Raw genomic sequence first — 13,005 nt, 5'->3', positions numbered from 1 at the left:
TTATCTGAGTTAATACTAATGTCTGGTGGAAATATCATGCAAATAGCTTCATTGGAAGTATACTTACTGAAAAAAATGTTGACGTGTTCAATACTTATTTTCCCCACTGTATATATCCGAAAGATATTTATGATGGACCCTTGAAAAAACAAATAAATATGTCAGAGATAACCAATAACCAACCTCAATCTATTTAGACTGCTCTAGCCCTTAAAAACTTGCTTTAAACCCAGATATTCTTAAGAAAGATGCAGAAAAATGAAGATAAAGGCCAAGTGTCTTATGTAGACTGTATATATAAACATTTCCATTTTTGAACAGAAGAGGGCAGTAGAGGTCCACAGTGAACAAAAACCAGGCCCGCTTGCTTCTTCCTCAGAATTCATCTTCCCATCAAAATGACACAAATTCCAATTCGGATGCACATTGATGAATATTTTATTGTTGTTTACACATACACAATTACAGAGATTAGCCACAGTGTCTCTCTGTGGTAGCTGTAAAGTCAGGGGGCCAGAAAGTTGCCCCTTTGCTGCCAGTCTTTGGTTGAGCTCTGTCTCTGATATAACCACTGCATCTGTGGTGTGCAGGGAGTCAGTTGCAGTACTCCTGAAGATGGTAGATGCTGCACGGCTGGTGGCAACACTGCTCCACTATGCCCCTCCTCTTTCTCAACTCGCCGTGGATGCTCTTTAACGGATGCGTCAGTCTCCCCGGGACTGACGATTTGGAGAGGAAAACTAGGGGGGAAAAAACAATTCAGATGGTTAAGTGCCCCTAAAACTGCTAGCACCAAAACTCCAAAAAAACGTTTATATATATTTTTTTTACAGTTTATACAGTTTATACAACACAAATCTCTGTTCAATCTATTTTGTCAGTTGTAATCACCAATAACCTTGTTGTAAACATACCATACCCGTGCAGTATAATGCAGAAAATGATTAGAACATGCATGACTGGTAAGGTGAAGCGCTGGATCTCTAAAATGTTTTCTGAGGTAAAACTCCCAGAAACTTTAATGCAGCAACGAATGTGTTGAAAACAACGCAACTTGTGTTGTCTTTAACACATCTCTGTTGTTTTTAACACATCTCTGTGTCCAGATAGGGGCAACACATTTGTTTTAAGAGTGATGTAGATCTTCGTTAGGCATTATAAAAACTTAGCCTTACCAAGTAGAGTCTGCAGGTCCCGCTTGCTCTTGTTTGTACTGTAGAAGAAGCCTCTCTCCCCACACACCAGATACAGAGCCTCCACCAGGTGAGAGCCGCACAGGTATTGTGACGGGGTAGCCGAGCATTCTGGGAAACAGGAAGTGAGTAGCAGCAACACCACAGGGGCTGCTGGGAGTAGATAGGCCATTCCGACACTGCTGGAGGAACAGATGCCCGGAGCGACGGAAGCATCACCACGGGAGGAAAAATAGATGGAATGTTTGTAATCCAAGTCAAGTTTGGAATCCAGTTTTGTAAAGGAGACGATTCAAGTCTAACACTGATGTGATTCACAACTGCTAGAAACAACTTACCTGTGGATGGCTGTGGAAGAGGTTGAGATATGAGAGGGTGTTTCACAACTGCTAGAAACAACTTACCTGTGGATGGCTGTGGAAGAGGTCGAGATATGAGAGAGTGTTTCACAACTGCTAGAAACAACTTACCTGTGGATGGCTGTGGAAGAGGTCGAGATATGAGAGAGTGTTTCACAACTGCTAGAAACAACTTACCTGTGGATGGCTGTGGAAGAGGTCGGCGAGATATGAGAGAGTGTTTCACAACTGCTGAAACAACTTACCCGTGGATGGCTGTGGAAGAGGTTGAGATATGAGAGAGTGTTTCACAACTGCTAGAAACAACTTACCTGTGGATGGCTGTGGAAGAGGTTGAGATATGAGAGAGTGTTTCACAACTGCTAGAAACAACTTACCTGTGGATGGCTGTGGAAGAGGTCGAGATATGAGAGAGTGTTTCACAACTGCTAGAAACAACTTACCTGTGGATGGCTGTGGAAGAGGTCGAGATATGAGAGAGTGTTTACTCGTCATTTATAGTCCATGGGTACGGTCATGCCTTTGATCGCATCAGCGGAAAAGTTGCCATCTACAGCTTGTACCTCCATAATCACTCATCTGGGTAAGTGGCATTAACAAGCAGGCTAGGTGATAAGCTGATTGAGGCTTCGTAGAGCGCACACACACACACACATACACTGCGCGATCAGTTCATGTCTGGAGAAGTCAAGGCTGCATCACAATCCACTTATCAGAGACAAATCGACAGATGGATCACACTGAAGGGCAAGCATTTCACTTCTTGAATTAGACTGGAGGCATAACGAGTATGGTTATGCCACAGGCTCTTGTGCATCTTACCTGGAGGAGGAAGTGGTTTAAGTTTCAGTTTGCGGAAAAGGATGGGAAGGGATGTCAGGGGAATGTGCTTGCCCTTTAACAGGCAACTAAAGGTTGTTTTCAGAGGAATTTGGGGGGGGGGGGATCATGCTTAAAAGTTTTTGGGAGTTCTAAATACATGTTCAAGGTTCAACTTGAAAGGCCCAACTAAAAAGTGGTTCTTTGGGGGAATTCGGCAAAGGCTACATTGAAGAGGTACATCATCCGCAGCTCAAAAGGATCACTTCAAACGTTGACACATCAAAACGCAAGGCCTGGAGAGGAAGTACTGCGTAAGCGTGAAGTCACGAAGGTAACACTGTCTAGACTACTCCCATTTTTGACTTCTTTTCATTTTACTATTTACCCTGGTTTGGTCATCCCGTTGAGTAACAGGCCAACTTTAAAATTCTAAAGCACATGACTTTCAAAATGAAGACACACAATTGCAAAAGGTATATGATACAGCAGTTATTCAGGGAACTAACTTACAAGCCTGGTGCAGTATATCAAGGCAGGAACAAAGACAGTGACTGGCTGAACTCGTTCTGTTAGATCTTAAAGGTGCATTATGTCACAACAGGATTAGAAAAACAAGGGTGCAGTTGCCATTTCCATCTTGCATATTAAGAGTTTTTTGACATAAACTTTTTCTCAGGAAAAGTTAAAGTGGGCATTTGTTTTTCATATTTGTTAAAGTGAAAGCTACAAGCATCATGAATGTGATCAACTGTCTAGACCACCATATTTTCCTCCTCTCTACTCTCTACTTTGGGTTTTGTCCTTTTTACTGTTGACAGGAAAGAAAAAACACTTTTGATTTCTTGTCTAATAAATATTTTCTCATTAATGATGTGATGGCCTGGAAGCTAAGAAGGCTAGGCTATGCCCAGCTGTCTGGTTTTGAATGTCTGCATTTTTTTTTTTTTTTTTTTTATTCTGATGGCAGTCATGTCCCTGTCTGTGACGACTGGGGTTAAAGTAAGATGAAGTAAACATGACGGATCATTGTTCAACTGGACATGCGTCTCAGGCCTTCTGTAATGGTGGTTTTGCTGTGTCACAGGTTTCCTGGGCATGAATGGTGACAGCCTCCCTGTTTCCTGTTCTGCCTGTCCAAACTATGACACTCACTAATTCTGCACTAACCTCTGTCATGACCTATCCTACTCGTTGCCATGGCTTTTTCAGAGCTGGTACAAGATAGAGGCTGTCTCAGCTGCTGTTTCTTTCATGATTTTTTTTTTTTTAGGCGAATATCAGATTTGGTGACTTTGACATGTCATCTTTTTCCTTTCTTTTTTTTCTGAGAAGAAAAGTTTGGGCTTCGTTTCTCCTGGTAACTTGTGAAATTGACTTCTATTTTGTCATCTCCCTCAAACTTACACTCATATTCTCCATGGACCCATCACTGTCCTCCACCTCCCAGAAAGAGGGAAAAAAAACAAGTGTGTGTGTGTGTGTGTGTGTGTGCATGTGTGCCTGCATGGGAGGGAGAGGGAGGGAAAGAGAAAGGCACACCTGCACCTGTGCGATAGAGTAGCGGAATAGTGCGAACGTCTTGACAGTGAGGAAATGGAGACTTGTCATTGGGTGTGATGGCCCCTAGGGACTTAAATGATGAGCCAGATGCGGGGTGCCATTATTTCCTCACGAGAAGCAAGATGTGTTTTTGAAAGGGATGTGATTACCCTATTAGTCTCTACTGCTAAGCAGAGAAAAGCAAGTGAATTGAGTTTCATCTGTATACTGTAACTTGGGCTTTGACTGAAAAAGAGGCTTCTGTCGATTCTGAATGTTATCTTTTGACATGAGCACAATTAATACTTTGTATTAAGTTTAGTCTTTTATATTTTTAGTAATCTTTATGACTTTGCTACTCTGTATTAATTAGGTAAGGGTAGAAGTTCCATGCATGCAAAAGTATTCATTGCTCTTTTCTGGATTACAATGCATACTTAAGCATATCTTCCAAACAATTACCGGAACATGCTTTCTTCATAGGCAATAAATGATGATAATTTCCCTCAGGTTCCTTGAATATCTTGAGGATTTACCACATATTAATGGCATGTACTTATGTGACTTTTTGACTGAACTTAACTGATATCATTAACATCTTGCTCACAAGAAGTACTAACTGAGCTGTTTATTCTTGAAGTAAAGAATACTAATTGTATACAAAAATCTCTATTTTATGTTTCTGAACAGATATAAAATCAAAACAATGAGATTATATTATTTATATTTTAGTGCACATGATGATATGTATTAATCTACTGAATCAACTTAATGAATGATAATTACTATGATGGCTTATTTTTGAATCTATGAACTTAAAGCTGTGAGTAGTAGTCTTGGTAACCATTCCTCCTGTCTGACCAGCTCTGTTTGCCCTGTCCCAGCCACAGGAGAAACCCAAGCTGTGATCATACAGCCTCTCACTGCCTCACAAGTCTCCTTCTCTTGTATTTTTCAATGTGCCTTGTGGTGCCAGACAGTGTAGGCTACAGTATCTTTTGTTTTAACACCAGTATCATCTGAAACCCCAGGGTAGCTGCCATTGTGGGAGCACAGGAGCCATGCTGGGGTGCCACCAAACCCCAAACCCACCCACCCCACCCAACCGCCCACCCCACCCAGCCACCCCACCAAGAGCCCAGACGGACTCCTGAACTTCAGCCGAGGCTCCAGAAACACAATCGATCATGAGCTGTTTGTGGCCGGGCGGGGTAATTCTTGCTCGGGGCTTTTAGTTAGGGGCGGGCAGATTGGTTGCTGTCTGTGAGCAAACAGGCTTTAGTTAGGGGGGCCGGGCAGATTGGTGTATTAGCAGAGAGCAAACAGAGGGAGAGAGCGGATGGGAGTAGGGTGCTAGGAGGGAGATGGATGGTACAGGAGGAGGAGGGAGGAGGAGGATGGGAGAGGGTGCTAGGGAGGGAGGGAGGAGAGAGAGAGCCATGGGAGTGTGGGGTGCTAGGGAGGAGGGAGGAGAGAGAGATGATGGGAGAGGTGCTAGGGAGGAGGAGGGAGGAGGATGGGAGTAGGGTGCTAGGGAGGGAGGGAGGGAGAGAGCGGATGGGAGTAGGGTGCTAGGGAGGGAGGGAGGGAGGGAGGAGGGAGGGAGGGAGGGAGGGAGGGAGGAGGAGGAGGGAGGAGGAGAGGATGGGAGTAGGGTGCTAGGGAGGGAGGGAGGGAGGGAGAGGATGGGAGTAGGGTGCTAGGGAGGGAGGGAGGGAGGGAGAGCGGATGGGAGTAGGGTGCTAGGGAGGGAGGGAGGGAGGGAGAGGATGGGAGTAGGGTGCTAGGGAGGGAGGGAGGGAGGGAGAGGATGGGAGTAGGGTGCTAGGGAGGGAGGGAGGGAGAGAGCGGATGGGAGTAGGGTGCTAGGGGGAGGGAGGGAGAGAGCGGATGGGAGTAGGGTGCTAGGGAGGGGGAGGGAGAGAGTGATGGGAGCAGGGGTGCTAGGGAGGGAGGAGGAGAGAGGCGGATGGGAGTAAGTGCTAGGGAGGGAGGAGGGAGGGAGGGAGGAGAGGCGGATGGGAGTAGGGTGCTAGGGAGGGAGGGAGGAGAGAGCGGATGGGAGTAGGGTGCTAGGGAGGGAGGGAGAGAGAGAGCGGATGGGAGTAGGGTGCTAGGGAGGGAGGGAGGGAGAGAGCGGATGGGAGTAGGGTGCTAGGGAGGGAGGAGGAGAGAGAGCGGATGGGAGTAGGGTGCTAGGGAGGGAGGGAGGGAGGGAGAGAGAGATGGATGGGAGTAGGGTGCTAGGGAGGAGGAGGAGATGGATGGGGAGTAGGGTGCTAGGAGGAGGGAATGTGGATGGGGAGTAGGGTGCTAGGGAGGGAGGGAGGAGAGAGCGGATGGGAGTAGGGTGCTAGGGAGGGAGGGAGGGAGAGAGAGAGCGGATGGGAGAAAGTTAGGAGGAGGGAGGGAGAGAGGCGGATGGGAGTAAGTGCTAGGGAGGGAGGAGGAGGGAGGGAGAGAGGCGGATGGGAGTAAGTGCTAGGGAGGGAGGGAGGGAGGAGGGAGGGAGGGAGGGAGGAGGGAGGAGAGAGCGGATGGAGAGAAAAGGGAGGAGGGAGGAGGAGAGAGCGATGGGAGTAGGGTGTTAGGGAGGAGGGAGGAGAGAGAGAGCGGATGGGAGTAAGGTGCTAGGGAGGGAGGGAGGGAGGGAGAGAGCGGATGGGAGAAAGTTAGGAGGAGGAGGAGAGCGGATGGGAGTAGGGTGTTAGGGAGGAGGGAGGAGGAGAGAGCGGATGGAGTAGGGTGCTAGGAGGGAGGGAGGAGGAGAGAGCGGATGGAGTAGGGTGCTAGGGAGGAGGGAGGAAAAGAGGTCTGTCGAAGGCTGGCAGGGAGGGACGCCGGGGATGGAGGGGTGAAGCGAGCAGCAGGGAGAGGGACGGGGTTAATCGATGTGAGTTAATTTTACTGCAGGCACGGCAGGCTAATCGACAATGTGAGCACCTCTGAGGGTTATTGCACTTCCACTCGTTGTTGAAACGAAAGTATATACACACACACACACTCTCTCATACATACATGATACGCACACATACAATAATCACAAATACTTTGACACATCTACACACACTTAGATCATCTACTTATCAGTTAGAGAACCATCGACATGTATACTCTCACATGCTTATTCTGTACATATTTGTGTGTTACCTTGCTCATACATATTTGTGTGTTACACATGCTCATACATTTCTACACATGTTACCTGCATACACGTGCGAGTCTGTCCACATTAGGAGAGAAATGGATTTACAAAGGATTTGAAAGAAAACATGTTTTTTTTATTAATGTGGAGTGACCGTGGAAGCAGAGGAAATGGCTGTTTTGTGATGTCATGGTTAGGTTGTAGTCGAAGGCAGACACCCAGGGGTGCGTTTCCCAACAAAGCATTGTAACCAACAAAGTTGCTAACTTAGTTAGCAACTATGATTTTGGGAAAACGCACCCCAGGTTGTGATCGGTCTGCCTTCTCAGCAGTGACCTCCTTCAGCTCTTCGTCCCCTCTACCTCTCCTCTTCCTCTCCTCACTCTGCCATGTTGTCCATTTGGTGTGTGTTGTGTATGGGTGTGTGTGAGTGGGTATTGGTGTATTGGTGTCTGTAGTGTTTGTTTTGAGTCTGTCTCTGTGTGTGTGTGTGTGTGTGTGTGTGTGTGTGTGTGTTTAGAGTGTGTATGTGGGCTATAGTGAAGGCAGAGATGGGTCAACCTCAGGGAGAGATTCCAAGGAGAAGGCAGTAATGATATCTGGCTGTTACCTCTATCGATGCCAGAGCAATCTGGCAGAACACAAGGGGAATACATTAAATTCACTCAACCCCCTTCCCAACCTTCACTTGTCTTTTTCTCTCTCTCTCTCTCTCTCTCTCTCGCTCTCTTTCTCTCTTTTTCTCTACTTCAGTCACTTCTCTTTGAACTTTCCCTCATCTTGCATGCGGTGCTCCTCACAGATCCACAGTCCACACACACAAAAACAGCCATTATGCCCCCACTGTCAGCATTCATATCTGACTCGTAGTCGTCCCGGCTTGGCGTGAACGCCCGCTCCTGCTCCTTCCCTTCCTTCATTAGGACAAAGGAGCGGCGTGGAGAGAACGATCCATATTTCAGTCGTGAAAATGGATTAGAGAGGTGGGTCGATAGCGCTCGCCCAAGCCTTTGATTCTAATCTCGCCACGCTTTGATATCAGGTGTGTGTATCTGAGGAATGACCCTATTGACAAAAGCAGGAAGCAGCAGCTATGTTTGTCCAGCTAGAAAGCCTTACCTCTGGCTATCAGGCAGTCTGGTGGTGGAGGTCTTAGCAGCAACAGATGTATGAGGAGAAATCACTATGGCCTGAAATATCTACAGCCTAGCTACAGGTATGTATGTGTCTTTGCAGCAATCATGGGTAACAGCAACAAAAACAATATGAAGAATTATTAGTTGTATTCTTAATATTACGGAAACAAACACTAGGTATACACAGATACTGACAACAGTGAATGAGAATAGATAGAGATAGACAATAGAAATGTATTCAAGCTTTTCCCTGCCTAGGAATTAAAATGTCTAATGCAGTTTGCTCGTGAGCTACCAGTAGTTCCCCACCTGTTTTTGAGTAGCTATTCAAAAGATAACACAATTGGCATGCATATGACGCTTATTCAATTGTTTCGGGTGGAGAGCAGCAATGTTAATACATGCTACTACGGCTGATATAGAACATTAGTAGCTCTCGGCCACATTCATTGTCAAAGTAGCTCTCAGGGAAAAAAAAAGGTTGGAGACCCCTGTCAGAAGCAACATTGGAGTCTGTATTGTCATGTTGCCGTGACAACAGGTCTTGTCCACACAGCACCTTAGCTTGGCCAAGCACAGTCTACTCTGAAGGGGCCCGGTTGAGTGACATGCAGGACACCCAATCTAAGAAACTACTTATCTGTGACATTTACTTCACATTCAGTTCATGGCATTTCTCAACTACAGTGACTATCTCTGGTCCTAATTGATGGTGTTCCATGTTCCATGTTCCATTTCATGTCTGCTCCTTCGGCTGTGCAGCCCAATAACCACCACACATGCTGACAGTCACAGGCTGATACTGGTGGACATGGTGATCTGGAACTCTATTCCTAGTGATCTCCTTATGCACGTCACCATAGATTTCTATGCGCACCACCCCCAAGTGACCTCTCCACTCCACCGTTACCTTTTGTGATTGACATCCCAGACAGACAGTGACATTGGCAGGGTCCCATCATCCCTTCCCATTTAAGTCATACAACAACAGATGTTGTAGATTGAAGTGTCAAAACAAACGTCACGATATATAAGGTACTCAAGTCAATGTGTCAGGTCATTGGGATGAGCCAACAGACTTCGTCTTTGACTTAAATAAACATTTGCTTTTATCACAGACTGCCATCACCGGGCCACAAACCTCACTTGCTATTGCCACTAAAAAAAGCTTTGCCCTGGTCTTAAAAGTGAGTCTAGTAATTCCCCCCGCCACCCTCCTGTCTTAGGGGGGCCTATCAGGGCACTCAGAACCTCACGGTAGAGCCGGAGGGGGCAGCCAGCAAGCAAACAAGTCTTTCTGTAGCCAAGGAAACAAGGTTAATTTTATCTCCTAGCAGCTCTTATTCATATTCTTGTTTGATATCTCGATTTTTTTTTTCATTAATATGATCCCTCTCTCTTCCTCTCCTCCTCTCTCACCCACTTCTCATCATCTTCCCCTTTAAGTCGTGGGGGTGGGCGGTCGGTTGTGGGTTTTCTATTGTCGGAGGCACCTGTGGAGCTGGAGTGGCCCTGCTCGCTCTGGGTAATATGTGAAACTGAGCCCCGTCGTCGCCACAGGTGAAATGGCGCCTGGGGGAAAGGCAAGGGGTAAAAAGAGGAAGGAGGGCGCTTGCCGCCGCTACTCAATTTTAACGACCCCTTTTCATTGTTCCATCGGCAGACCGATAAAAAGCTAAGCAGCCTCGCCGTTCTTAATTATGCTTGCAGCGCCGCATCCTATCTATCTGTTTGCTTTGGCTGATGTAACAGCATTAGTTAATCATGTAACCGGATCGTAATTGAGGAGGGTGGGGTTGGGAGGGGGCGGAGGTGCAGGGCGGGGGTCATGCTGACCGAAGGTATTCGTTGTGCTCATTGCAAGAAGATGAGGGTGAGATCAAAAGGGCAGCCTGTGCATGTTCTGCCCTTCTGACCATTTCACCTCCTGCCCCTGCTACCTGCCCGCCTCTCTACTCCCCCCCCCCAACTTTAGCCCCCTCAACCCTGACGAAATCCACTGCCATGGTTACGGCGGCAGCGACGTTGTAGCATCAAACGAGCGTGGCGCTTAGAGGAGGAGGTACGGCGCAAAAGCCTGTCCATCACAGTGAGGTAATGAGATCTCAGTCGCCTGCCTCTTACAGCGCAGCGGCTTTGATATTTAAATCATCACAGGCTATCGGCCTGGATTCAGATGCGATGCACGTCAATTTAATCCCCAATCCCTTGAGTGCGAAACTTTTTACCGGGCCTCTCCCTCCTTTCCTCCTCCCTCCCTCCTGCTCTTTCCTCTCCCCCTCTCCCTCTTTTTTCCTGTTCTCTTGGTGCACAATCTCAGATTGATCAGGTGTTTGGGTCGTGTGGTAAAATTTCTATGAAGGACTCTTCTGGTGCACGGTAATGGACCACAAAACATGGAGCAATAAGTTTCATTATTCATCGGGGTCTCCGTAATGCATCACCCCTGCTGAGTTTTCCGGGCCCGCCGATTGGCTGGAAGTTGCCTGCAGCACGAAAACAAGCTAGCCTCATTTTTTTTCTCCCCTAGACTTCAGAACACTATTAGCATACTGTTAGTCTTTCTCTCTGTCTCTGTGTTAGTCTTTCTCTCTCTGTCTCTGGTCGGGTCGATTGTGGTCCACATACTTCCTCCTCCTCGTTTTGTCTCGGGCAATCACTTTTCAAACACTAAGATGAACTGCAAATGATTAACAAGGCCCAGGCCTAAGGGGAAAAAACAAAAGGCTCGACAGAAACCTCCTTAAAAGAAAGTCGCACAGAGCACCGGTGTTTTGGAAACAAACGTCCATTTCCAGAGCGGATTAATATCCAGCGGAAAAAAACGTCAATAGGCTTCTTGGGAGGGATGCGGCAGCGGCAGCAGCAGCAGCAGATTGAAGCTCCAAATGGCCTCGGGGTCAGCCCAAGGCCACGCTCGTCATTAGATGGCTGCGATGATCACCTCTGGCTCCTCTCACCGCCTCTCGGCGATCTCACTTGGGGCCCCCTGCAGTCACCAGGAGCCTCTTCCATTTGGCAGCATGGGTAATTAGCCAGCTGATTTATGATTAAGACGTTTTTAACTAATGCAACGCAGAGCACAGAAGAACCAGAGAGTGCGAACGAGCTCCGTTCGTCTTATACTCACACACAAACTGTCTGTGGCTGTCTGATACTCACACACAAACTGTCTGTGGCTGTCTGATACGCACACACAAACTGTCTGTAAACTGTCTGTGGCTGTCTGATACGCACACACAAACTGTCTGTGGCTGTCTGAGATGCACACACAAACTGTCTGTGGCTGTCTGATACTCACACACAAACTGTCTGTGGCTGTCTGATTTGATTTGATACAAACCGTCTGTGGCTGTCTCCATATTTGATTTTGATACTCACACACAAACCGTATGTGGCTGTTCATTTGATTTGATAATTACACACAAACTGTCTGTGGTTGTCTGATACGCACACACAAACTGTCTGTGGCTGTCTCCATATTTGTCTGATACTGTGGTTGTCTGACACACAAACTGTTTGTGGCTGTCTGTGGCCCTGTGGCATATTTGATTTGATACTCACACACAAACTGTCTGTGACTGTCTGATACGCACACACAAACTGTCTGTGGCTGTCTCCATATTTGATTTGATACTCACACACAAACTGTCTGTGGCTGTTTGATACTCACACACAAACTGTCTGTGGCTGTCTCCGTATTTGATTTGATACTCACACACACTGTCTGTGGCTGTCTCCATATTTTATTTGATACTCACACACAAACTGTCTGTGGCTGTCTCCATATTTGATTTGATACTCACACACAAACTGTCTGTGGCTGTTTGATACTCACACACAAACTGTCTGTGGCTGTCTCCGTATTTAATTTGATACTCACACACAAACTGTCTGTGGCTGTCTCCGTATTTGATACTCACACACAAACTGTCTGTGGCTGTCTGATACTCATACACAAACTGTCTGTGGCTGTCTCCATATTTGATTTGATACTCACACACAAACTGTCTGTGGCTGTCTTCATATTTGGTCTGATACTCACACACAAACTGTCTGTGGCTGTCTCCGAATTTGGTCTACGCCCTCTGCTCATCGCTGGTGTGTGGGTGCTCCTAGATTTCTATAGGTGTGTGGGTCCATCCTTCAGTGATGTCTGCACCCCCCCATCAGCCTCCACACACACACACACACACACACTCACAGCACCTCTCCAACCAAGCTATAAGTTGTCATCCACCACTGGCAGATCCACGCGCCATAAACTGTGTTTTAATGCCGTGCGTCTGGCAGGATTCAGTGCCCGTCTGTCTTCATTAAGGTGACAACTTTATGCAGGAAGGATGGGTCTTTACTGTCATCAAATTGGCACGCTACCAATCAGGTGTGCGGGTGCGTTGGCATGAAGGCGTTTGCGCTCCCGCAGCAGGCTTGATGGGTGACTACACACTTAGCTTGGTGAGGAGTTAATCTAGCCTAGCCTACTATCAGGGGTCGGGAACATGGGGGATTCCACGCTTAGCTTGATGAGGAGCTAGCCTAGCCTACTATCAGGGGTCGGGAACATGGGGGATTCCAGGATCTGGTGCATTAGAGAGATAGGGGCTGTGACGGCGCCACAAGATGAACAAACATTTACACCATTCTATCACTTTTACGGTGCCAAATAAAAATGACATTGACCGCTACCCGAAACAATGTCCTATATATCACACTTACATCTCATATTAAAGCAATTTAAGGTTCCAGCACAAAAAAACAGGTATAAAATAAGGAGAAGTAAAAAAAAAACTCCTCATAAAATAAACAGG

General features: G+C 46.9%; 1 protein-coding gene across 1 annotated transcript; it reads right to left on the bottom strand.

The window, feature by feature from the left end:
• Positions 1-594: 594 nt before the first annotated feature.
• On the bottom strand, positions 595-7,978 carry LOC125286890 (insulin-like). The gene is made up of 8 exons (XM_048232200.1): positions 7,903-7,978; positions 7,669-7,689; positions 1,930-1,939; positions 1,798-1,807; positions 1,664-1,673; positions 1,532-1,541; positions 1,176-1,375; positions 595-740 (listed from the first exon to the last, which is right to left on the bottom strand). Exons 1-8 carry the CDS (start codon positions 7,976-7,978, stop codon positions 595-597), a joined length of 483 nt encoding a protein of 160 aa, XP_048088157.1.
• Between the last annotated feature and the right edge of the window lie 5,027 nt (positions 7,979-13,005).

This window comes from Alosa alosa, chromosome 21 (assembly GCF_017589495.1).
Source record: "Alosa alosa isolate M-15738 ecotype Scorff River chromosome 21, AALO_Geno_1.1, whole genome shotgun sequence".
NCBI lineage: Eukaryota > Metazoa > Chordata > Actinopteri > Clupeiformes > Clupeidae > Alosa > Alosa alosa.
The sequence above is the reverse complement of the archived record's forward strand: the minus strand, read 5'-3'. Positions and strand labels throughout refer to the sequence as shown.